Source organism: Ciconia boyciana, chromosome 1 (genome assembly GCF_034638445.1).
Source record: "Ciconia boyciana chromosome 1, ASM3463844v1, whole genome shotgun sequence".
NCBI classification, from domain to species: domain Eukaryota; kingdom Metazoa; phylum Chordata; class Aves; order Ciconiiformes; family Ciconiidae; genus Ciconia; species Ciconia boyciana.
The window spans coordinates 94,681,233-94,705,966 of record NC_132934.1 but is presented as its reverse complement, the minus strand read 5'-3'; the positions used below and the strand labels follow the sequence as shown (position 1 = coordinate 94,705,966).

At 40.9% G+C, this 24,734-nt stretch overlaps 2 protein-coding genes across 4 annotated transcripts in view; both read right to left on the bottom strand.

Annotated features, from left to right (window-relative positions):
- Window positions 1-23,636, bottom strand: part of DCBLD2 (discoidin, CUB and LCCL domain containing 2) — a 61,196-nt gene extending 37,560 nt beyond the window's left edge. Inside the window, exon 1 of one of the 3 annotated variants that reach the window (XM_072883226.1) lies at window positions 23,082-23,636. Coding sequence is in view for 1 of the 3 variants with exons in the window: in XM_072883207.1 (XP_072739308.1) it covers window positions 11,265-11,385 (121 nt within the window). In the remaining 2 variants the exon portion in view is untranslated. Of the gene's footprint in view, window positions 1-11,264; window positions 11,752-12,624; window positions 12,764-23,081 lie in introns of those variants that run through there. The other 2 variants (XM_072883236.1, XM_072883207.1) reach the window with 2 other exon arrangements.
- Window positions 23,637-24,032: 396 nt separating this feature from the next.
- Window positions 24,033-24,734, bottom strand: part of LOC140661310 (uncharacterized) — a 274,629-nt gene continuing 273,927 nt past the window's right edge. Inside the window, exon 14 of the mRNA XM_072883389.1 lies at window positions 24,033-24,047. The gene's annotated coding sequence lies outside the window, so the exon portion shown is untranslated. The remainder of the gene's footprint in view (window positions 24,048-24,734) is intronic.

Genomic DNA, 24,734 nt, shown 5'->3' with positions numbered 1-24,734 from the left:
TCCCATTGTGAACGACATGGCTTCATTCTAGCGTCATGAAATATAATACACAATCTGTTCTAAAAGGTAATTCATTCCTAATTTTGCCTTGTAGATGTTCCCTTAAAAGGAAGATATTGTCACACTTGTGACCCTCCATGAATACAATCAATAAAACAAACATTATGTACTACTGAATAAGATGATGATCAATTAGGAAGATGACAGTAAATTTACACAATCGAGTCACTAGTTTTTAAGTGCAAAAATTATCACAAAAATATAGCAAGAGCATGTAGGAAGTCAGTAGTGTGCGAAGCTCCAGTAAAAACAACCTGTGAACTTTAAACTTGCCCATCAGCTTTGCTGTAACTTCTCCACAGCAAGAAGAAAAGAATGCCTTGTGTTATAGAACAGGAGACCTTGAAAACAGCTCTTTAAAAATGAAGAGATAAAGTAATGAAAATGCTTTATTTGACGTTTTCAAATATACTTGAGAAAAAGATAAAAACTGATCACCACTGGACTTCACATGTAAGTGTTCAAAAGCACATCAAATTAAATTTAATGCATCTCTCTTTCCACCCTTGTGATACTGAGACATATTTTGACACCTGTATACAACAGCATAAAAATAGAAATTAACAGATAATGTGGTTCAGGGCTTCCTGGTTTCACAAAACTCACAGATTTGTAAAAGAAAAATTAAGCACCAGTGGCTTCTTTGCACCACACTGAACAAGGTAAGATGTTTTTCCCCACATTTCCCCGTCATTTTGGAGCAAAGTTAAAATGACCAGATATGTATTTAACTGGCTACAGTCCTGCTAAAGATGCAACAGCTGCCAACTATGAAAACCTTTGCGGACTTGCTGGCAAGCCTAAGTGCACAACATACTCCACATACATGCTAGATCACTGCAGTAAACTATCCTTTCAGAGTCAAAATCTTCTAACTCTGAGAAGTAACCAAGCAAAACTGCACCACTGTAATTCACCTCCTGTTTCCATTGCTTTCCTAATTCATCTTGCCACTCAAGATATTGAGGATCTTTACCTGCTTCATTCCTGTGGGGTTTCTCTATACAAAAAAGGTTTACATCCAAGCAGCTACGGAAGTTGCTTGTCTTGCCGAGTCTAATTAATATGCCACTTTAGTTTCACCTCACTATAAAAATAAAAGTGCAAAAATAGGATGTATAAAGAGAACTGTGACAAAACTGCTAAAACAGTTCAGTGTTTCTATCCCCCTCCATCAACATCTGAAGCTGCAACTAGGCACTGAAACAACTACTACTCCAAGTAACAGCAATTAAGAGACCTGAAAAGATTTCCTCTTCACAGTTAAGCAACATTTGAGGTCTTAGGATTGCCCAATCTAAGGCCAGGAAAACCACAAATGGATCACTGAAGATGAGGAGAAAACGGCATTTAGAGATGAAAAATAATTAACCTTTTGCAAATCTGGAATAATTTTACCAAATATTTATTTAGAAGCTTTGTTTAAATGCCAGACCAAGATCAACAATATTAGTGCAACATGACTGACAGCATCACTCTGGGAAGCTTTTACACCATTACCTTTTTTGAAACTAGGACAGAAAAGTTATCTGCTCACAACCATTTAGAGGAGCATACCAAGCTTTTCAAGTTCCCTTTTCCACCACTAATAATATTTCTCAAGGATGTATCAAATGGTTATCTCCCACAGCACTTCAAATAAAGAATCAAGCAAATCAGCGTATTGTTTAAAGAAATGGTTCTATCAGAACCACCACTGTGGGGGAGAAAAGTTAAAAAAGAGAATCCATGTGGCCTCATGCACAATACATCAAATTTCAGCAAGGCTGATGATCCAAAGATCAGTAGCTGGCAGGATCATCGTTCTGACAGATACTATTTCAATCTTGGATGACAAAACCTCTTCCTTGAACTAAAAGTGAATTTGGAAAGAATTTTAAAAATCTGGGAGGAAGGTTTAGAGAGGGGATTAAGAAGGGAAGTTATAAAGTGGGGCGGGGAGTGTTTAATAAAGCATATAGATGATCTGACCATTGATCTTATTTTCATTTTTCAGTATGTAAATGATGCATAATCTCTGGAATATGGTTAATAAGGTAGTCTCCTGTGATTCAGCTCGAGCTGAATTGAGTTTTCACATCATAAAAAATGTAGGAATGTTAAAACGTAATACATTTATTTAAAACTTTTACTGAACAATGAAAAATGTTAACAAAACCAAAGATACCCACACAGAACAGAAGAAAAAAGTCTGAAAATATCTGATGTTCCTTTTTTTTATATACTACAATTAACAAAACTGATGTAATACAGTCTTGCCAATGAAGGACAAACTCTGGCATAAAGAAAGCACTGGAGAAATATTTCTAATTAAAAAAAAAAAAAAAAAAAAAAAAAAAAACCACCAAAATTACAAAAAAACCCAAACAAACCCAAAATGAAACACACGCACACAACCAACCAACCAAAAAACCCTCCAGACGTCACCTCTCAAAAAGAAAAAAGCGTCAAGTTTGAACCTCTCTGATCCTAATTTATAGGTCATTTTACAGAAAGATGGATTCACAGTATTGCAGACCAGAAGGGCCCTTTTAAGTATGATTTCTTGTATACCACAGTTACTTACAGTTGGCCAGTCATGATTCTAACCAAAGGGAATTTAGGATGTTGCATTAAATTTAACTTTCCAGAAAGTTTTCAGACTTGATTTAAAGGCATCTTGAGAGAGAGAATTTTTAACTATAGTTAGCATGCTTTAAACACTTGGAGAGGAAAAAACACACGAACAAACAAAAAAACACCAAAGCAACTGTTTCTAACTTATTCTTAAAAAATACACCTACTTTATTTATGGCATATAGGTGAATTCCCTATTATTCAATACTACTATTGCCAAGAATGACACAATTAAGTTCATAAACTTTATTCAGCTTACACAAAAACATTTACTAATGCAACAGCTATGTATGCTATCATAACAATGGTACAGAACTGGAACCTTCCTAATTGTGTTACCCTTCAAAAACCAGATGCATGAAATTTCTATTAATAGGACAGAAGTTCATTCAGTCGAAAACTTAAAACTTAGTACTTTCAGTAAGATACGAAGAACAGAGGTTCTTAAGATCAGCAGTCAAATAATTGTAAGAAAATAATGACTCCCTGAGTCAAAATACAGAACACCTATCGTACACAGAGACCAGTGAACAGGCCAAAACATCCTAGTCATGTTAGCAAAAATTAAAAGCAAGCACATCTGACAAGTAGTACATATTTAGTCCCCATTTACACATATTCTGGTTCCAGGAATCCTTTTTCTTTAAAAGGATTTACCTTATTGAAATTATTACCAATAGCTGCTAGGAATCCTTGTACTTCTAACGGCTCATGCACTTAGTATCATATGTTGCATTGTTACTGTACATGTATTTCAATTATTTTATATCTAGGGAGGTCAACTCAAATCACAGTCTCACTGCAAACCCAAACAAAATATTTAGAAGTATGAGTTGTCACTTACTGTCACAGATAAACACTCATGTGCTTGATTTTCATGGTGCAACTAGTCTTACCAAAGTGAAAGGGATACCTAATGACTGAGCTTCAGCACCCATCAGCTGCTTGCTGGTCTAAGCCTTACAGACTGCTAACTCATGGTAATTAATTTTTATTCCAGTATTTGCAGAGAAAAAAGAATCTAACCCAAACAGAACTGACAACTATAAACATACAGCTTTTGTAAAAAATGCCAACAGGAAGCATCCAAATGCCATAAGCAGTATCAAGTGCCTGTGTATCAATTCCAAGATCCAACTGATTGAAATAACTGAGATACCAGTAGCTAAACAGGTATGAACTATCTGCCTTAAATTCATTCTTTAAGAGTTTAGCAACCATAAAGAAATTTTATCCTTTTACAGCTCTTCACCAAGGGAAACTAAGTGGTCATGCAGGGAAACAGCAGAAATGACATGCCCAAAAAGAAACAGCACAGGTTAAATGTTTCTTACTCATCCAAGGGTCGGGGTTTGTTTTCTTTTTCAAACACTAGACAAAGAATTCTTCAAACGAAAGCAATTTTCAAAAATCAGTGCTATTCTGTGGTGCAAATGTCAAATCACTATCACATTTTCAAGTATAATTTTTCATTAAAATAACATTAAAAGTGTTCAAATATAAATCAACAAGCTCAAATAGAATATGAATAGCACAGCTCAAGCTGTTTCCCTCAAATAATGGAAGGCAAAGCATGAAGCTTAGCAAAATCTGATATTTCACAGTCTTACCACATTAACAAACAGGCTTCACAGCCAATAACCCACCACTCTGTATAAGAAACAGCACTGAAAATTTTATAGATCCTATTTTAATGCAAATTGCTACATGGCCTTTTATGTTAATGTTACTACTGTTCCCCCTCCCCACCCCTCCTAACCTCAGTTTAGTAACAAATCCACAGTCTATGCTTTGACAATGGTTTCAACTATACCACTATTTTTAAAAAAAGGGCCACGGATGTTCCATAATATTTGATTAAAGAAATTAATCTAAAAGCAACTCTTAATCAGAAAATGCAGGCAGAGAGGGAAATGCTTTGACTACAAAACAAATTCTAGGTAATCCAAACTGCTTCTCCAAACCACAGGGTGCAGCTACAAAGGTGGGAGTGACACACAATAGTTTATTTTAAAACCTTTCAAAATATGGATAAAATAACCAATATAAAAACATTTGCCAATACCTTGAGCAGCAATTCCAACAAGGATTGCATTTGTACTGATGATTATCTGACCTATCAAAGCTGATGCATTCAAGGCAGCACTTAAGTAGCTGATGACTGAAACGATACAGAACAGCAGTGATCTTATTAAAAACCTAATGCATCATTTCCCAGAGTATAAAGCAGGTGGCAGAATTACAGAAAAGGAGATGGATTATTTTTCTCTTATGTGAGTAACATAACAAAACATTCCTCCAAATCTTGAAAGCTAAACATCTCCTCCATTCAGTAGCAGGAAACTAATTTTCCTAAAGATTGCACTAATATGCTAGAAGGTCACTGGCTTGAGATGCACACAGTAACAGCATGCAAGCTTCTGAAAGAACATTTATGTTACCTTTTTAACACTAGCTCAGATATTTGATTTTTATAGCCATGTACACACACACACACACACACACACACACACATATATATATATATATATATATATATATATATATATATATAAAACCAACGTGCATTGTACTGCTTAAATCCAAAGCAAAATGCAATACATTCTGGGATCAAGTATGAGAACTCTAAGAGTGTTTACACAAAATGGTGATTCTTGCTTTCTTTAGAGGAGCAGACTAGGCTAGCACAACCTCAACAGCCTTCCAAAGATGAGCTGGGCTGAATAGAATCAGTACTGAGAGGCAACCTGCCAGAAAGGATAGCTCTGCAGAACACATGTACTGCCCATCAGACCCACTTAACCACTTCAAATAAGGTTCAGTAACTGGAGGAGGAAAAATAACTTTGCTGAGATTCTTGTTTTCAAAAGCAAAGAATTTCACCATTTTTAGGTCTATACTTCCGACACCATCTCACTTCCCCCCAGGAACAGCATTTCTCCACACAATTCTCTAGAGCACTGCTCCTCCACACCATATCTATCTTCAAGGTGCAATGCTGGGAAGTGAAAACCAGCATTAGAAAACCTGAATCAGCAGACATGTCAGCTAAGCCTGGCAGAACTTTAAGTCCCAGTCTTGAAAAATTATTCCGTACTTCTCAGCACAAGGATGAAGGGGATTTGCCACAGCACTCCTGCCTACCTGGTACCAATCCCTGAATCCTAAAGAGTCTGTGTTCTGCACAATTGCATCTTCAAAACACTCTGCATTCCTAAGTAAAACTGTTTTATTAGCAAAACCAAATAGTTCAACAGAGTGCTGCCCTCCCCATCATAAAAGACTTATTCTAATGTTAATTTGAGGGATAATAAATCTCTCACCCAAAGAGCTTGGGGTGTTTTTAATCAAAATAATTCCTTATGGGTTTGGCTGTGACTCTCTTCCTCCCAGATGAGCCCAGCCAAGGACAACGGATACAAAGGGCAATGAGACACCACCCAATCTAACTCAGCAAGAGTAGAAAATGGCACTTTGTATGAAGGGCAACACATGATAATTGCTCGTATGGCAGTCGTTTTTGTGGTACTACTTTATATTCACATGCCAGGAGCTCTCTGCAGCAGGAAAAGACACATGCAATGGGCTACCTTGGCAGCTGGAACCCTTGCCAGTCCCCTGTTCCAGAAGGAAAGCATCTCCTCCAGGACATCTAGGGAGAAGCTACAGCCTGTCTCCCTCTCCCCCACTCTTGCCCGGCTGATGAGTATGTAGCTAGAGCCATCTTCTCTTTGTCTGCTTCCTTCTCACCAAATCAAGCCACATCTCCTCCAAACCTATAGTTGGAGGACATTGTTAGATCCTCTCAGGCTTGAAATTCACAACTGGAAGGTTATCTTAGTGACCAAAAGGGACACAGTTATTTCGAAGTCTGAAACAAATTTTAAGGAAATGAAGTTCACAAAATTGCCCAGCTAGTTCTTCTTCCCACCTGTCCCAGGAACTTCTGAACTCAGCATATGGCAAGCAAAATGCAGCAACTTCAGTGACAAAGGCGCTGAGACTCCCCTGTACAGTAAGTGGCCAGGAAGTCGCAACAGTCACTACAGTTGTTTGTTTCAGCCACCAACATCTGAATGATCACGAGCTATTTCAGATCCTACAGAAAGGCAAGAGGCTTGGCTGATGGATCAGCATGTGCCTAATTCTGGACTGACCACAGTCAAAGCCACCATTTTCTACTGCTTTGCCGGATGGACAAGCAGAGCTGAGACCTGGAGCGCTGTGGAGAGAAGGGGAGGGTGCACAAAGGAACTGAAGAGGAACAGGGAACACACAACAGATCCAGGAATACTGCATTTCAATCACAAAACACAAGGCCATGGAAAACCATTTCATTAGGCTCAATGTACACCCAGAGCCATTACTTCTTTCACTTAGCTTTTCAGATCATAGTAACTCAGCACCATACATTCAAAAATTCTTTTTCTCTGCTACACTGAAGGAAACATTTTTAAGCTACAGTGATGAATCACTTTCTTGTACTTTCTTCAAGGAGGTTTGAGTACATAACAACATCCTTATGGGTTAGTATTTGTTTAGAACAAAATGTGGCAATCACACTCAAAAACAAGCATCCAGAGCTATTTTTTTTAAGAAAAAGTTTCAAACAAATCTGCTTCAAATCACTTGGGTATCCACTTCAGAATCTAAAGTTTATTTTTAACTTAAGGCTTTATTCCAGTTTCATATGTAAATCAGTATCCACTAGGAATCCCAACAGATGACTACCAAACTACATGTGTGATAGCAAAGTTCTTGCTCCACGGACCCTACAATCTTCATACCTTCAGAATAACTGAGACATTACTCAACTTCTATTTTGATTAAAGCTAAGCAACCATTTCCCTCGTAGCCATTTCATAATGCTTCTCTCAACCAAAAAAAGGTTAAACTTAACTAACAAACAAGCCATACTGAATTTAAGTCAATAGCTGAACATCTGTTAAGAGCACTGTTTCTCAAAATGCAATCCACAAAGAGCAGGAAGCTTATATGGTGCTGGCTTGCTTTCATTCACACCTGCTTAATTACATGAAAAACAACTAAAACACTTTAAGTATTTTTCAAATATCAATTTCCTTGCAACCAGGAGCTAGAGTTACTACAGAATTGTTTCAAAATTACAAGAGCGGACTTGCATAGCTATCAGCTGGACAATCCCTGATGCATGAGACTGTATGAAATGCAGCGCGGGGTACTTTTCTGTTGAGTCTTTTTCAGTGTTTCTGAAGGTGTTCAGTCTCATACAAAATGCTCATATTTTCCAAGGCAGTGAGACGCTCAAGTTCAAGACCTTGACCAAAGAATGTTGAATTACATGTTGAATGATTTTCAATACGATAGACTGAAAAAAATCCCACTCGAATCCTACAAGATAATACAGTGGGCTACTAAGTGAAAAGCATATTCACCACAGCAGTACCTGCACTTTTTCATTCCTCAGTTTGCAGCTGTCTGGAAGGGGAGGAGGAGAAGAACATTTGACCCAATATTCAAAACAAGTTTCACATTGACCAAAACCATACTGTTATTTTTAAACCAGTTCATACTAGTGAGGTGCTCTAGAGAAAAGCATGAGAAATGAAAACACTCTACCTTCAGAACAAGACTTAAATACCATGTAGTATGTGAGGCTTAGAGCTGCTGAACAGTGGAAAAGAAAATGAATAGTTGCTTATTAACAGAGGATCAACCTCCCTAACGTAACGCATTAGGCTAGGTTGCTACATAGTATCACTTACTGTATTTTCATAAAAGAGCTTAAAAGCAACTTTCGCTGTGGAATTTCCTAAGCCTCGGGTACTTTCATCGGCAATCAACATATTCTTTCAGAAGCCTGCGCATATATTTAATACACTAATTTAGTAACAGCTTTGTGCAGACCCTTCATGAGCAAGATAGCAGTTTCATTTCTGTATGGGACTCCTTACCCAAATTAGAACTATGCCAGCATTTAAAGATACAGGATATGGGCTCCCCAACCTTCTCTGGAATAAGATAAATGAAAATATTTTGGCAAGGAAACAGTCCCTCACAAGCAGAACTTTTCTTAGAAGCTCCAACAGTTTCTCATACTGAAGAGCATTGTATTCAACAACACCAGAGACTCTAACCTTAAAACAAGCTCTGCTTTTTGTTACCAAAGAAAATTAAGCTTGTCAATAAAGAGGTTCCCCTCCTTCTCAAAAGCAAGACTTCTGTGCAGACTTTAAGCATTCACTAGAGGGACACTGTAAACGGAAATTCTGGGTAGGAGCTCTTCAGCTGTTTCTCAGAGTACAGAAAGAGTGAACAGCATACCTAAAAGCCTGCTGTCCACGCAGTCCCACTTCTTGCTGCATGGTCCCACCCCCTCTAGCACACCTCTGACCACTCACTGAGCCAATTCGACACAATAATCTGGAGGAAAATTATGACTCTCCCTCCCTCCCCGCCTCCCCCAGTTATTTCAGTTTTCTCCTTAGAATAACAAACTCATTCTGCTCACCAAAAGGTCAGACAAGTGTCAGGTCAGCACAAGTATTTGGAGTGCAATGCTCCTACAGCATGAACTAACACCTTGCTGCTGCCTGACTCACCCAGCAGCAGCCTTCAGAAGACTAAATGTTAAAATTGCCCAATTTCCTCTCAAAAACAAATGGGTCTTCTCCTCCTCCATTATAAATTAAAACAAAACAAAACCAGGTATGCCAAATGCTTATTAGCGTTGGCTTCGCATGTGTATTGGCTTTGGCTGGAATAGAGTTAATTTTCTTCACAGTAGCTAGTATGGGATTATGTTCTGGATTTGTGCTGTCAACAGCGTTGATAACACAGGGGTGTTTTAGTTATTGCTGAGCAGTGCTTACACAGTGTCAAGGACTTTTCTGCTTCTCACACCACCCCACCAGCGAGTGGGCTGGGGGTGCACAAGAAGTTGGGAGGGGACACAGCTGGGACAGCTGACCCCAGCTGACCTAAGGGATATTCCATACCATATGGCGTCATGCTCAGTATATAAAGCTGGGGGAAGGAGAAGGGAGGGGGGGACATTCGGAGTGACGGTGTTTGTCTTTCCAAGTCACCGTTATGTGATGGAGCTCTGCTTTCCTGGAGATGGCTGAACACCTGCCTGCCCATGGGAAGGAGTGAAGGAATTCCTTGTTTTGCTTTGCTTGCGTACACGGCTTTTGCTTTACCTATTAAACTGTCTTTATCTCAACCCATGAGTTTTCTCACTTTTATTCTTCTGATTCTCTCCCCCATCCCACCAGGAGGGAGTGAGCGAGTGGCTGTGTGGTGCTTAGTTGCTGGCTAGGGTTAAACCATGACAATAGGAACATACTTAAAATGAAATAAATTAGCTGGAAATAAGATGAAAAGGTAAGTCAATGTGACTAGCTTGTTCTGTGGACACATCTCTGACCTTTTTCCATTCAATAAATTAATTTAAATGTATGCTTAACAGCACAGTGCATACATTTCTGATTCCCTTTGTGCATTTAAATACAGCATTTGTGACATTCAAGTATGTTCCTATCTCTCTTTGAGATGTACAGAAAGAGAAAGTTATGTGAAAAGAGAGTTGAGTTTCCAAAACAAAGCAAGACCAGTGCAAGAAGCAAGGGGAATTGAAAACCATAAAATTTCTCTTCTCAATCCTTATATTCACAGAAGTGAAAGTTTCAAGATGCTGTCAAAACATTCACTCCCACCACTTTCTCTCAAGCATATAATCAAAGTGACAGTTACTGTGGCATCCTCTGATCTTCTGCCATGAAGTGACCAAATTGTGCCTCGTAATTTTCAGCGTGCTAAAGACTAATCAGTAGTTCCACCCAAGGAGGAGAAATCTCACCCATTTCTCCAAACAAAACAAAAAAAACCCCAAAAACCCTGTCTATCACACATTCCGGCCTCTCACCCCTATATATGCTTCTACATACTCTTGGGCGCGTGTAAGTTTATTTTCACAGCAAGCAGAATCTCCCCTTTATCCGCCTCCTGGCTCACACCACTTCACACACTGCCTGCGGAGGAAAAACCCGGGGGTCACCCGCGGGTTTTTCCCGGTCGGCCTCCCCCAGAAACGGGATATCGTTCGAGACGACAAACTCCAGCACACCCTCCGCCTTCGGGCTGCCCCGGTGCCCCCGAGCTACCTCCGCAGCCCAGCATCTCCCCCCGCCCCGCCCGGGTGAAGCCCTCCCGCCCCCAGCTCCCCCTGGGGCCGGAGCTCGGGGGCGGCGGGAGGCGGCCCAGGCCCGGGAAACCTCCCCTCACTTGGGGGGCGCGGGGGCTGCCTGCGGGAGCCCCCGCGCTCCCCGACGGGGCGGGCACCCCACAACGGGTGAGCGGGGAGGAAGAAAAGGGGGTTTCCAAGATCGGGGATCTTCTTTCGCCCTTTGTTGGCCAGGGAGGGGGCAGGCTCGGGGTGCGGGGCCTCAGGCCGGGGGGGAGACCAGAGGTGGGGGCTCCCTCTCCCCGCAGCAGAGCCCCGGAGGGTTGGTTTCCCTCGCTCGCCCGCCCGTCCGCCTCCGCTCTCCCCGGCCGCCGGGCAGCGGTGCTCGCCCGCCGCCGCCCTGCCCGCCCGCTCTCGCACCCACCTTTCTGCGCCCCGGTGCCCCGCGGCAGCAGCAGCAGCAGCAGGAGGAGGAGGAGGCTGAGGCGGAGCAGAGAGGCCGCCTGCCGGGTCCCCGCGGGGAGCGGCCGCCCCGGGCTCACCATGCCCCGCGGCGTGGCCAGCGCGGCCGGCAGTCCGAGGGCATCGCGGGCTGCGGGGCGGCCGGGCTGGGCCGGGCCGGGCCGCGTCTCTGCCCTGCGCCCCGCGGCCGCCAGCGGGACGCGCCTGCGAGCCAGCCAGCCAGCGCGCGCCGCCGCCGGCCCAACCGCTTCCGGGTGCGCGGCGCGGCCCCCGGCGGCTGCGGGGCTGCCCCGCTTCCTGCCGGCTTCCTGCCGGCCTCCCGCCCGCCGCCAGAGGCGGCCCGAGGCGCCGGGGGAGCCGCGGGGTCCCGGCGGCTCTGCGCGGAGGAAGCCCCGGCGGCGGCTGCGGCTGCGGCCCCGCGGAGCGTGGCGCGCCCTCCCCGTCCCTAACCGCGCCCCGGGCGCTGCGGGGGTGCGCGGGGAGGGCGGGCGGCGCCTGCGGGGCGGCCTGCTCGGGGTTAACGGCCCCGAAACTGAGCCCCCGGGAGTCAACCCCTAAATTTCCTCTTTATTCCACCTCCGTCCTCCCTTACGAGTTGGCCAAGGATATTTCACTTTTTTTCAAAGTAGAGATTAAGTGAGGCAAAACCGCCTGGAGAAACAAAACGCCTTGGAAACACGAGTATTGCAGCTGTTAATAGAAGAGGAGAAACTCGGGTCGTAGATCTCCGCACGGAAACGCCAATGCAGCTCTAGAAAAGCAAGGGATTGGCTACCGAGTCCCAAGACATTGCAATTTAGTTATTGTCATCTAGCTTTTGACATTTACAGCGTGTAATCAGAGAGGCTTGCTTTAGGAGGCTAAATGCACCCATGGGGAATAAAGACTTTTAAAAAAAAGATAACTTTCAAGTTTTAAAATCACAACAAGGCGGCAAAATAGCACAGTTGGAGAGGCTTATGGTAGCTGTTACTGTACCGCATTAGTTCCCCATGGTTGTCAAGAAAGCATATTTTGGGGGGAAAAGCACCCTAAGAAGTGGTGGGATCAAAGAATCACCTTTGTAATACCATCATCATCATCATCATCATCATGGAAGGGAGCACCTCGTTACATGTCTTTCAGTGGTAGGTGAAATTAATGTATTTTTCAGATGTTGATGAAACGTCATTATGTCCACACTTCCACAGCCACAGTCCCAGCCTTGCGTCCTCCCGGCAAGGTTGGAGGGACGAGGGGAAGGGTGGGAGTGGTACCCACAAGGACATCATTTCATGTTTCTTTTAGCTTCAGAATCGAAACCTTCTCAGCCCTCTACTGACCGTGCTCACTCTCACCACAAGGCAGAGGGGATTTAGGACTCCACAGCTTCCAAAGATTGGCCTGTCTGCCAGTGGTTCATCCTTTCTGCTGTGGAAGGGCTGTTGCAAGTCAACCCCATGTCCTGGTGGTGTCCAGCTCCAGTGGTTCCACTGTAAAAAGTGTCTTAAGGAAGAAATTGTTCTCTACTTCCTCTCCCAAACAGCTCTGTGAGACAGATACTGCTTTCCTGGCCAGTGGTGTCCAGCGCTGACCACACCAAAATGGCAGGAAGAGCATCTCAGGAGTCACTCTCACCAGTCCACAGAGTTGCCTGAAGAACTACATGCCTGAAGATGATGTTTACTAATTGTTTTAACATTACTGTTCCTTGTTAAGATGCTGAAAACTGAACTACATCCAAGTCTATGCTCAGGGCTTATTAAGGCTTTTTTCACAAAGAAACATGCAGAGTGTTCTCTCTCCTTACTTGAGCATATCAGCCATACCACCTGTGCCAAATCATGGAATAATCCAGAATAGATTTGGTTGCTCAGACTAAAGAGAGCAAAATTTTCATGCATGTTTTTTACTTGTTTGGCCCACAGTTGTGCCAGGGCTGCCAGGAGGTGGCTTCTCATATATTTAGGGAATGTGAAACATGAGGATGTTAGCACATTTCATATTTTTCTCCTTTTGAAACCTTTTCAGCAACACACGAAGAGACCCCAATGAAAGCAAAGTCAATGGAAGGATATCTCAGATGAGGCTGTTTTAAGTCAGCTTGTAAGATGTAATGGTCACCAAGACATCCTGCAACACATAATAGAAGATGAATCAAAAGTAATTTATGTGCGTTCCTTTGTCTTCCATTCACCAGACACAGAAGTGCGTGCCACAGGTCACGTGAAGCAGTTATATCACTACAATAACATCCTTTCTGTACTACGGAGAGCACATTCCTAAGATCACTAATCATTAGTGGTATTTGTTGTGTACTGGAAAAATCGCTCCTTGAATAATTTGTGGCTTAGTAGTGCCATGCATTAACAGGAGCATCTGAACATCCTACACATCAATCAATAACAGTCTCTGGTGGACCTGACAGAGGTTTCCTCCTGTGTTATTTTCTGTTGTGGAGGCTGTGTGGGGTGTTTTGTTAGCTTGATTTGACTGTTCTATAGGTTTTTATTCATGTAAAAAGGATATCTGGATCTGTGAGAGGGCTGATTTCTAAAAGGGGTGTGAAAACTTGCAGAATTCCTAAAAGCAGCCAGAGGACAAATTTGCTTAATCTATCTTGGAAGTTTGTCCTGAAGCCACATTCCGTGACCACAAATGGTTTATGTGGAGCCCTGGGTTACATATTTTGCAAAGGGAACACCATGCTGATGGAAGCGGTGACAAACTATGAAAGGTTATACACCCTAAAAGCCTTAAAAATTTATGGAATTTACTGAGGCAAAGAATTAGGAATATGGTTCCATTAGCAATGCAACTGTTTGGATGGCTTGTCTTAATACATGCTTTTTATGCAACAAAAAAATCTGAAGAATTAGATAAATCTAAATGGTCTCCCTGGCTTTCAGAATCTTCCTTCTTCTAAGATGTCAGCACAAAATTAGTTTAATTAGACCAGCTGCCGAGTACTGCACATTTCGGTCCATGAGAGTTCCCAGGCATCTCCTCTGGGGGAAACAGAACTGTATAATAAAGACTCCATTTTAGTTTGTGACTTAGAACTGTCCCTGTCATCAAATCAAAACAGATACAGAATTAAAATATTGTGGGAAGCAGATACAAATCATAACAATTAGGTTCACGGTTGGACTTGATGATCTTAAAGGTCTTTTCCAACCTAAACGATTCTATGATTCTATGAATACCGATATCATAAGGCAAGTTGCCAACACATCTTAAGAAATCAGCACAATTTTTTTTTTTCAAGATGGTAAGACAGAAGATCAAACCAACTTCTTACTGGTAATAGAAGAACACTTAGCCCACTAAGCATTTCTGTAATGTTTCCTTCCCATTACAAGTAACATCTAGAGGCAAATGAAACTATCATCTCCATCTGGTTCTCTCATTTCCCTTGAGAGGCTTCTGATGCAGAGGGCTTCTTTCCCACCATGGCTCTTTAGCCTTTACATTCTTTTATTGCATTTCGAAAGCTGAATTCAGCTGGAGGGCAGGGCTGCTATTCAGAGGGAGCTCCACAGTCTGGAGAAACAGGCTGATGTGAACTTCCTGGAGTCCAACAAGAGCAATTGCAAGGCCTTGCATCTGGGAAGGACTGGCCCCATGCACCAATACAGGCTGGGGGCTGCTTGGAAGCAACTCTGCAGAAAAGGACCTGGGCGTCCTAGCGGACAATTTGAATACGAGTCAGCAGTATGCCCTTGCAGCAAAGAAGGCCAACAGCATCTTGAGCTGTATTAACAAGAGGGCCAGGGAAGTGATCTTTCGTAAGACATCATCTGAGTACTGTGTCCAGTTTTGGGCTCCCTCCAGTACAAGAACAATGTCGACATACGGGAGGCCAATCAGAAGGCCTCCAAAACGGTCAGGAGCTGGAGAACATGATGCACATGAAGAAGCTGAGAGCTGGACATCTTCAGCTTGGAGAAGAGAATGCTAAGAGGAGACTTTGTTGCTGCCTAGAACTACCTGACTGCAGGACAGGATTGGAAGATGGAACTAACCTGTTCGCAGAGGAGCATGGTGATAGCACAAGAGGCAACAGACACAAGTTGCAACATGGTAAATTCCATATTCCAGATAAAAGGGGAAAAAATACCATGAGGGTGGTCAAACACTGGAACAGGTTGCCTGGAGAAGTTGTAGAATCTCCGTCTTTGGACATGTTCAGGACTCCCCTGGGTGTGGCCCTGATCAACCTGATCTGATTAGACCTGTTTTGAGCAGGGAGTGGAACTAGATAACCTCTAAAGGTCCCTTCCAAACTGAATTATGATTGTATGATTCTAAGGCACCAGACAACGTACTATGGAGGGGAATCCTGCACTGACAGGGGATGTTCTAAATGAGCAAAAGAGATTTTCAACTTTCCAGTTTCTGTAGTTACTTATCCGTGTTCTCTAACTGAAATAAGAACTTATTCTGAGAAGGTTGATTCTTCAGCACTTGAAGAAAAGGAATAATGCATTTAAAGCAGACAAATTATTGACTGACTTAATGATATTAACACATTAGATCTTTCCTAGCACCTCCATCTTCTTATCCCTTAAATCTTTAAATGTCACATATGCACTAGATTTTTTCTGTGACAGTAAATACAAAGGCCCACCCACCCAGCTAATACAAGTGCTGTATGTGCATCTAAGCGCCATATGTGTCCTTTTTGATGTCAGCAGACACCTGAAGGTTATTACTAGCACTGTTCCCAGATAATCACTTGTGAGCAAGTCCAGATCTGTACTCAGGTTCACAGTTTCTCTCTGCTATCCACTGAATTATTAGATCACTTTACCTCTTTTTCTAGAAAACAAATTCCACTGCTTATGGTGGAATTCCAGCCAAAGAATTATGCTATCTGCTTAATGAGCATATTCTTAGAGTTATATGCTCTAATGAGCATATTCTTAGAGATTACAGCTACAGTGTCAGTATAGTCAAATTTGGCTGATAAATTTAGAGGTCTTAACATCAGAAAAACAAGAGACAAATGCCTCACTATTGCACATTAACTTTGTGGAAGAAAAGTCCGGTATGTAGGTTAGATCTTGCAATCTGCTGAGACGTCATACTTAAGTACACAAATAATTTTAAGCATATAATACTCAAAACTAAACTAAATTGCAGAATTTTCTTTAGCCAAAATGTTTTCTAGCATTTACAAGAGTTTAACAAGAGTAAAGTTCACTCCAGAGTGAGGGACATGAATAAGGTCTTCTGCTCTATTTTAGTTCCTCCTAGTATTCTTGTGAAGCTGTGGTGGATTAAACACTCCTGGACATAATGAACCATCCAGCATATATAATGAAAATGCAAACTTCTTTAGCACAATACAGGGATGTCTTGGTGCCACTTAAAAAAGTTAGTTTAATGTTAAAGGAAATCTTTAACTTCCGTGTTCATTAGATAAGTAGCCCTTTTACCTGAGAGTTGATAGATCCAGTGTCCTGCCCATGAATAACTGGACCCAGCTCAGCAGGCTGACATATGCCATGGGAAAAACATGCCATCTCTAAAACTGTCCAGGCTTCATAGTATATAAAGGGATTATTCATTGAAATACAGCTTTATAATTTAACAGCTACAACACTGGAACAAAACCCCACCCTTTTCTTATTATTCTTAATTGTTAAAGTATTTGAATTAAAACAGAAACTGTTATTGAAAAAGTTATTGTTCTCCTTTGCCATAATTCTGCTTTGTGGAAAACACATTTTAATAAATGGTCCCATAGTATCTTAAATTAAATATCCAGAGAAAACCCATGAAAAACTGGGAGTAATTTAAGCTGTCATGAGTTCTACAGAATGGAAACAACTCTGGAGCTTCAGGAGTTTACATGGTATTTCAAATGTTACTCTCTTAACTGTTGTTCCTACTAACCTACAGCCAAGCTGAAAGGTTGGTGCCTGATCTTGTAAACACTTCCAGAATCCTGCAGTATGCTCTGTGGCATTAGCTAAATGTGTGGTACTAAAAGACTGCAGGCTCTAGGCCTTAGGATCTAGCTTTTGTTGCTCTTGGCTACTCATTTTCATCTCATTTGGGATTTCTAGTTTTTGTTATAGCTTAGCTTTCAGTAAAAATCCTTCTACTCCTCTCTTTGTTTTCCTTTTTCTTTGTTCCTGTTTTAATTGCCTATTATGCTGATTTTTTAAAGAATAACAACAAAGTCCCAGTTGCAGAATGGATTTGATTTCAGCCTTTTAAAAGGAAAATGGGTATTGATTGTATATTATTCACATCAATGGATGTAATTAATCTCATCCTCAGAAACACATTTACAAAACCACCATTATATATTTACCTAACATTAATTTTTAATTCACTTCAGATAGGAGCCTCATGACTGTACATAAAGCACATTTATTTGACACTCTAGAGTTATTTGTTTGCTGATTGGTTTGTGTTCTTAAAAGAGAATAAACACTTAACATTTAGTTCTGGGTTATTTTGGTAAGAAACATCTGTTAATTTTACTGTGCCTAAAGTCATTATCAGGGAAAAATGGTAGCATAAATTCCAAGAACAATTTTCTTTTACATTTTTACTGTATTGTATATGTGAAGCAATTCAGGGATGCTGGGGAAAAAATTAAGCTATTTTTTGCTTATTTAAACATGGTAACATAGAGAAGGAATATATTAGGGAGGATCTCATACTATCTTCTACCCTTGAACAAGTTCATGTTTATTGGATCAATGCCCAGTACTACTAAGATCCTTCAAGTAAAAACAGTTAGAAAAGTGTTAAAGATTAATTGTGTCTTGTAACTATGGGTTTGGTACTCTTAAATAAAAGCAGTATTTTGAAGAACTGAGCAGTCTAAATTCCCTGGATACAGTGAATCCTATGGCTCAGTGAAAGCTGAAGGAGGAGCCTATCATTATTATAGGATTAATTCAGCACATAAGGATGGGCAGGGTTTTAATCATGGATTTAGCTTCTGTGGGAATGAAGAGCACACTTAAACTTAAGTCTGTAGCTATTTTGCTGAATCAGGAGAAACAATCTTTCATGACCTGTGCACCTCCTCCAAATTCTGATTTTTCTTCCTTGATTTTACACTGATTCCAGCTTCCAATCTAATTGACCAGTGGTAACTAGAAAAATTTTAGATGTCTGGCTCCTCAAAATATGCAGCTCTTTACTGATATATTTACATGCTTGAGGTCAACAGATCACACTTATGAAATGAGGAAAATAATTAAGAGCACCCTTTCTTTCACCCTTATGAAGGTGAAAGAGAGGAGTTAACTGTCACATGTTTCAGGACTTTATATCCAACCTGAAGAAAATACTATGTCTATACATCAATGTCAGAGAACAACATAACGTTTAGTTGTAATATACTTGTGCCTAATGCTGTCTACAGGAGAGCCTCAGATGTAAACAGAAACTTGAGGTGAGACTATAATGCTACAGTTTGGGACCTGTGAAGACAATGTCTGGAAGCTAAGATCCAAAAGGAAGAACTTCAAGCAAAATTTTCTGTTTCAGAAATAGAGGCATTCTGTTTTTGCAGATGAGATTAGTAATCTCCGTAGCAAATAAATTCAGTTTTTTCAAGAGTTTATACATTGCCTGCTCTTAAAATTGTGAATCAGAGCATGAACATATTGGTATCAGCTCTGTCTCTTACACATAAAGAATTTGGAGAGCAGCCTTAGTTTTTTTGTTTGATTGATTGCAGTCCCACCAAAGCAAACTTAGCTGAGCTGAGCTGCAACCACATCAGTACTGTGATGAGTAAAATGAGTTGTAGTGAAAAGAGGAGAATCAACATGTGAAAATATATTCTAGAAATACCAGATAGATGATAAAAAGCCAATTATATCTTTTGTACAGATTTAACTAATGTGCTGCTGATGGACAGCCCTAACTGGTGCTGATGAACTACGGAGCTAGAACTGCAAGCAAAAATGACTCAGCTTCAAGAAAACTGGTGTAGCGTTTAACTGAAATGGCAGAGAATTATAATTTTAAATGGGAGGAAGCCTGAAAATATTAAAAGCTTTAAAAGAAATTTTGTACTATACTAATAAAGACATACATGAAAATGAGAGCATATGATCAAATTTAAAGAAGAAATCGGGCTGTTTTATATGAAATCCAAGCTTTATGCACAGGGCTAATGCTCCTCCCTGAAGAAGAGCATTGCCAGTTACTATGAAACCCAGGAAATTTGTGTTGTTGCCAGCACTTGAATGCTGGCAAGCAATGACTGTGCAAGAGTTTCAAGGATCAAAATCCAAATTAAAAAAAAAAAGACAGATAAAAGATATTACAAAAGAGTAAGTTTCTGGCCATTATGATTGTTGAAATAATTATAAAAGATGGCCCAAATCAACCAGAAAGTTTGATAAAACCAAAAGATAGAAGAAAGACTCGCACTCCCTGGCCCCACATCTTCTTAAAATAGAATTGTGTTTTCGGCCCTAGTGTTTTTTGAAATTTATAGAATCATGGAATCATAGAATGCTTTGGATTGGAAAGGACCTTTCCAGGTCATCTAGTCCAACCCCCCTGCAAGAGCAGGGACATCTTCAACTAGATCAGGTTGCTCAGAGCCTCATCCAACCTGACCTTGAATGTTTCCAGGGATGGGGCTTCCACTACCTCTCTGGGCAACCTGTTCCAGTGCCTCACCACCCTCATGGTAAAAAATTCCTTTCTTAAATCCAGTCTAAATCTGCCCTCCCTTAGTTTAAAACCATTACTCCTTGTCCTGTCACAACAGGCCTTGCTAAAAAGTCTGTTCCCGTCTTTCCTGTAGGCCCCCTTTAAGTACTGGAATGCTGCTATAAGGTCTCCCCACAGCCTTCTCTTCTCCAGGCTGAACAACCCCAACTCTCTCAGCCTGTCCTCGTAGCAGAGGTGCTCCAGCCCTCAGATCATTTTTGTGGCCCTCCTCTGGGCCCGATCCAACAGGTCCATGTCCTTCTTGTGCTGAAGACTCCAGAGCTGGACGCAGTACTCCAGGTGGGGTCTCACCAGAGCAGAGCAGAGGGGCAGAATCACCTCCCTCGACCTGCTGGCCACGCTGCTTTTGATGCAGCCCAGGATACGGTTGGCCTTCTGGGCTGCGAGCACAAATTGTCGGCTCATGTCCAGCTTTTCATCCATCAGTACCGCCAAATGACTGGCAATACTCAAGTTCTCTAGCCCCTTTCCACTTTCAGATATATGAGACAAATATGACACACACTCCTCTTAAAGTGCAATGCCACAGTTTCTCTGCTGACACATGCCCCAATGCTCACTCATGCAAGACTTCATGAGAAAGATGTTAGTTGCTGTACGAGATTGCAACCTAGTAGTGTCAATGTCTCCTTCTGTGAATGAGATGTGACTTATACAAATATTGGTGAAAACTGATTTGCAGAAAGTAATGAAGAACTTGGACAGCCAGTTGTGGCAGATGGGAAGAAAAAGGTTCACTAAATCATATCTTATGGGCAAACTTAAAGGGAAAGCGATTACCATGTTGAACATCAGAAGGTTAGAGCAGAAACTGACAGGCTTCCTGAAAGGAGGCACAGCAACACAGATGTGCGCCTCTTTCCTGGGAAGTCCTGGACTGGGTGCGTATGTGCAGTAGTTCCGTTAAGTGATAGAGGAGGCATGGCATCCTAGCCTGTTCTAGCAAAAATGAAAGGTAGGAAATCCTGGTCAAAAAGGTTGAGTAAGAGTGTGGTCGATACTTTTCTGTTTATTTCTAAATGTTAGGAATAAAACCCTGCAGCTGTTTTTGTGTTGAGAAGGAAAATAGTGTCTTACCAGAGAAACTGGAAATACATTCTAAGCAGAATGGCTCAGTAAAATGTTGCAGATCAGGAGGGTCTTTTCATTAGGTTTGGTGCTTAAAATAAGGCCATTAAGTACATGATTATATCTCAATGTAAGCAGAAATCTCCCAGCCTGGAGTCCAATTCAGTCCAAGAGGGTGTCAAAAATGGGGATGGTTTTGGTGGCAAGTTACATGCTGAAATATGAAGTCTAGTCTCTTAAACAACTTTACAGCAATGGGAGAAGGGAGATGAACTAAAAGAAACACTTCTTTCACCAAGAATGTGAAATTCTCCTGTAGCCTTTCATACAAGTTGTGACAATGAGAGTCAATGAGCAACAATAATATTTTTCTTTTCTCACCTCCAGTACCCCTAGGCAGCACTAGGACCTTCATTTGCATGCCAGTGTGCAGAGAGTTCCCTAGGATGTATTTTATGTTTCAGTAACTGATTTACATTAAATCTGCCATAATAAAGGCCAGATGATCACCTCTATTATGCAAATGAATGCATGGAGACAGCAAGGAAGTCAGTAACTTGAAGTGGCAGAACAAACAAGTGCCATTCTATTCAGGGTGCTTCTTCTCTCTATCCCTTGACCTTTCAATAGCTTTCTTGCATGCAAATTCATATTCAAGGGGAAGGCTACAGTCAACTGGAAGGTGATGAATTTGGTTAGAAACCACTTTATGTCACAATTGAGACTCATCTTACACAGGGAAAGATACACTGGGGATATAAAAGGTGTTCAATAGGTAAAAGCCTCGTTGCCTTTAGGCTTTTGGTGCATATAAACTGTCAATAGTTTAAACGAACAGGCTTAAAATGCATTGGTTGTTATGCCAGAGAAGGACTTATTTTAATGAAATGCAAGTAACTAGGTATGCTTAGGGAAAGAAATATAAACAACCTACATGTAATTATCAGGATAATATACTTAATACAGAAGATGGTCTAGTTATATTTATATGTCTTTGTCATTTTATGTTTGTCTTTTTAGAGAGGTGAATTAAATATTGAAGTAAATATTAGTCATACCCTTAAAAAGCACAGAGTAAACCATGGACCTCCAGAGCTGAATCCATTCTCTTCAGCTCAAGCTAAATAACCAAGCTCCCAGGAATTTGTTGGACAAGAACAGTTATAAAGGAAGAGGTTTTTCTGACCAGCAGAATTGTGTCAATATAATTGTGCCATTCTAGCTGAAGTAGCTTACATTCAAGCATTTTATGCCATAAAAATGATAATATCATACCTCTGATATTTAAATATCATAAAACCTCAAAATTATTTTATAAAATCTCATTTGAAGGGTGAATACTGGGTGTTAATAGAGATTCAGTTGGGAGCTAGTCCCTGAGCCTTAGAGATGGCTGTAAGACCTGAGAGCATTGTGAATATTTGTATTTTGCATCCACAGAAATAGATTAAGTTTTACCTGTATGGGATTAATGTGTAGGTTTCCTATTTTCTTCTTTTTGGCTAGAATGGAGAAAGATTTTTTTAAAAAAAAACCACCCCACATGGGAATTAACAAATTAATATATTAATAATTGCACATATATATTAAAAATTAATACATTAATAATTAAATAAAATTAATAATTTCATTGGGTTTTCAGAAGGTAGGGAGATAATAATTCTGTTTCTATCTGGGAGAGTAGTATATTCAAAATCTTTGTCCCAGGACAACAGATAATGTAGGCTTACAGCCTCCTTTTTGTAAATTATGTGAGAAGGGCCCAAGAGCCCTGGTTCTGAAGATTCCCTGAACTTTGGGAAACTTCAGATCTGACTCAAACTTTGTGCCACAGGTCCATTTCTGAAATCTGTATCAATGCACTTGATTCTCTTCTGTCAGCGTCAAACAGATGTAGCTCAACTTCAGTAGGTTCATTTCTGAAGTTTAGTCCATGTTGAAGGAAAATGCTTATGTATGGCTTATCACCTCTTCTCTTGCTAACATTTCCTTTTATCTTAGGGGTGCTTACCCAGATTTTTTGGAAGAACTGTTCCATTCTCACTCTGTATTGAGGTTGAAGTTTGTGGTTTCTATTTCAGACCTAAAGAGGGACTTGCGTGCCTGAAATATTCTTTTGTTACTTCCCATTGGCTTGATGAAAAGACGTTACCTCTCCCTGCAGATCTTGCCTGCATGCCTGCTGAGAGAGAAAATGCAAGGTATAATGAGAGCAACTCACAGCTGGTTCAACCTGGAAACCCTCAGAGAAAAAATTGCCCTTACAGTCAGCAGACATTTTGCCTAGTCTGACACGTCAGGTTTTGGCCCTGTACTTCTAATATAAAGCCCCTCCCAGAAGACCTGAATCAAAATATCTAAGATTAATCAATATCATATTTATGTATAAAACAGACTAAGGGACACTATTTGACTGTTTGGTAACTGACCTACTAACAAAAGCGAGGTCTCGCAGGATTTACCTCTTCATGCTCAGTGTGGGGCAACAAGCCAGTATAACATCTGCTTAGTATTCATTGCAAAGCAAATGTACAATGCTGACACCATTAATCAGCTTGTCCAAGTGAATAAAATGTCAAAAGCTGATGTAAGAAAGCTTGGCTTTAAAAGCAAACATTTCATATGGATCTGCATGGGTCCATCTAATGATGGATTAGTTAACCCTGGAAGATGAAGAATGACTCCAGCCTAATGTTTGAGGGGGGAATGCATGTAAATCTAACAATGTACACAGGAAGATTGTAAAGAAATTAGAGATATGGGAACTAGTTTTACAAAAATCAATCACCTACCATTGGTGCCTCAAACTTCAGTATGTGATATTAAACAGAACGAATAAAAAAAATGTTCTGAGTCCTACCCACAAGTTGCAAGCTGTGCCTTAAAAGTAAGTTTTTTTATTCACAGAACTGCTAAACGGTAGGTAGCATTTCTTCCTCCTTCCCCTCCTTTGCTGAGCCACAGACAGGAACAGTACCTAAAAGACAGAAATTAGCTGGAATTAATTTCAGTGGAATAGCTGCAAAGCAGTGCAGCAGTACTTGAAATCTGGGGTTAAATAATGGGTGGAAACTGAGGAATAGTCAGTAAAGGGTGCTGTAACTTCCTTATTTAATGAGGAGTAGAACATCTGTCAGGGAAAGAGGAGGTAGGGAACATAGACACATGGAAGCTACAGATGGAAAAAATCTCTGCTAGCCAGCTTAAAAATGCAGGACCTATTCTATTGCTTTGTCAAATCTGCTTTTAAAAGTACAAGGCTTTTCTGCTTCCAAGATTCCCTTTGGAAGATATCTCTGGACTGTAGTGTATTCTGGTCTCATCTTTTTCCTGATAGGCTTTTTTTTTTTAACCTGAATTTCTTCCCACAATTACTAGCACACGCCTTTGTAACACAATAAAAATTGACCTCCCTCAGTAGCCTTCACTGCCTTTCTTTTAGGGTCAGATTTTCTTATGTCTTCTCAGAATATTGTGCCCTAAATTTGCCCCATTGGAAATTATCAGGATTATTCAAGGGTTAGGGCTCTAGCCTTAAAGAATAAAGTGGGCATCGCTAGAATAGGTACAACGTGTCTTGAAAAAAATGAGACAAATGTTTTTTCATTGGGAAGAAATGACCATGTATTGAATGAATTGGCCTCTTCATCACTGTAAATCATAG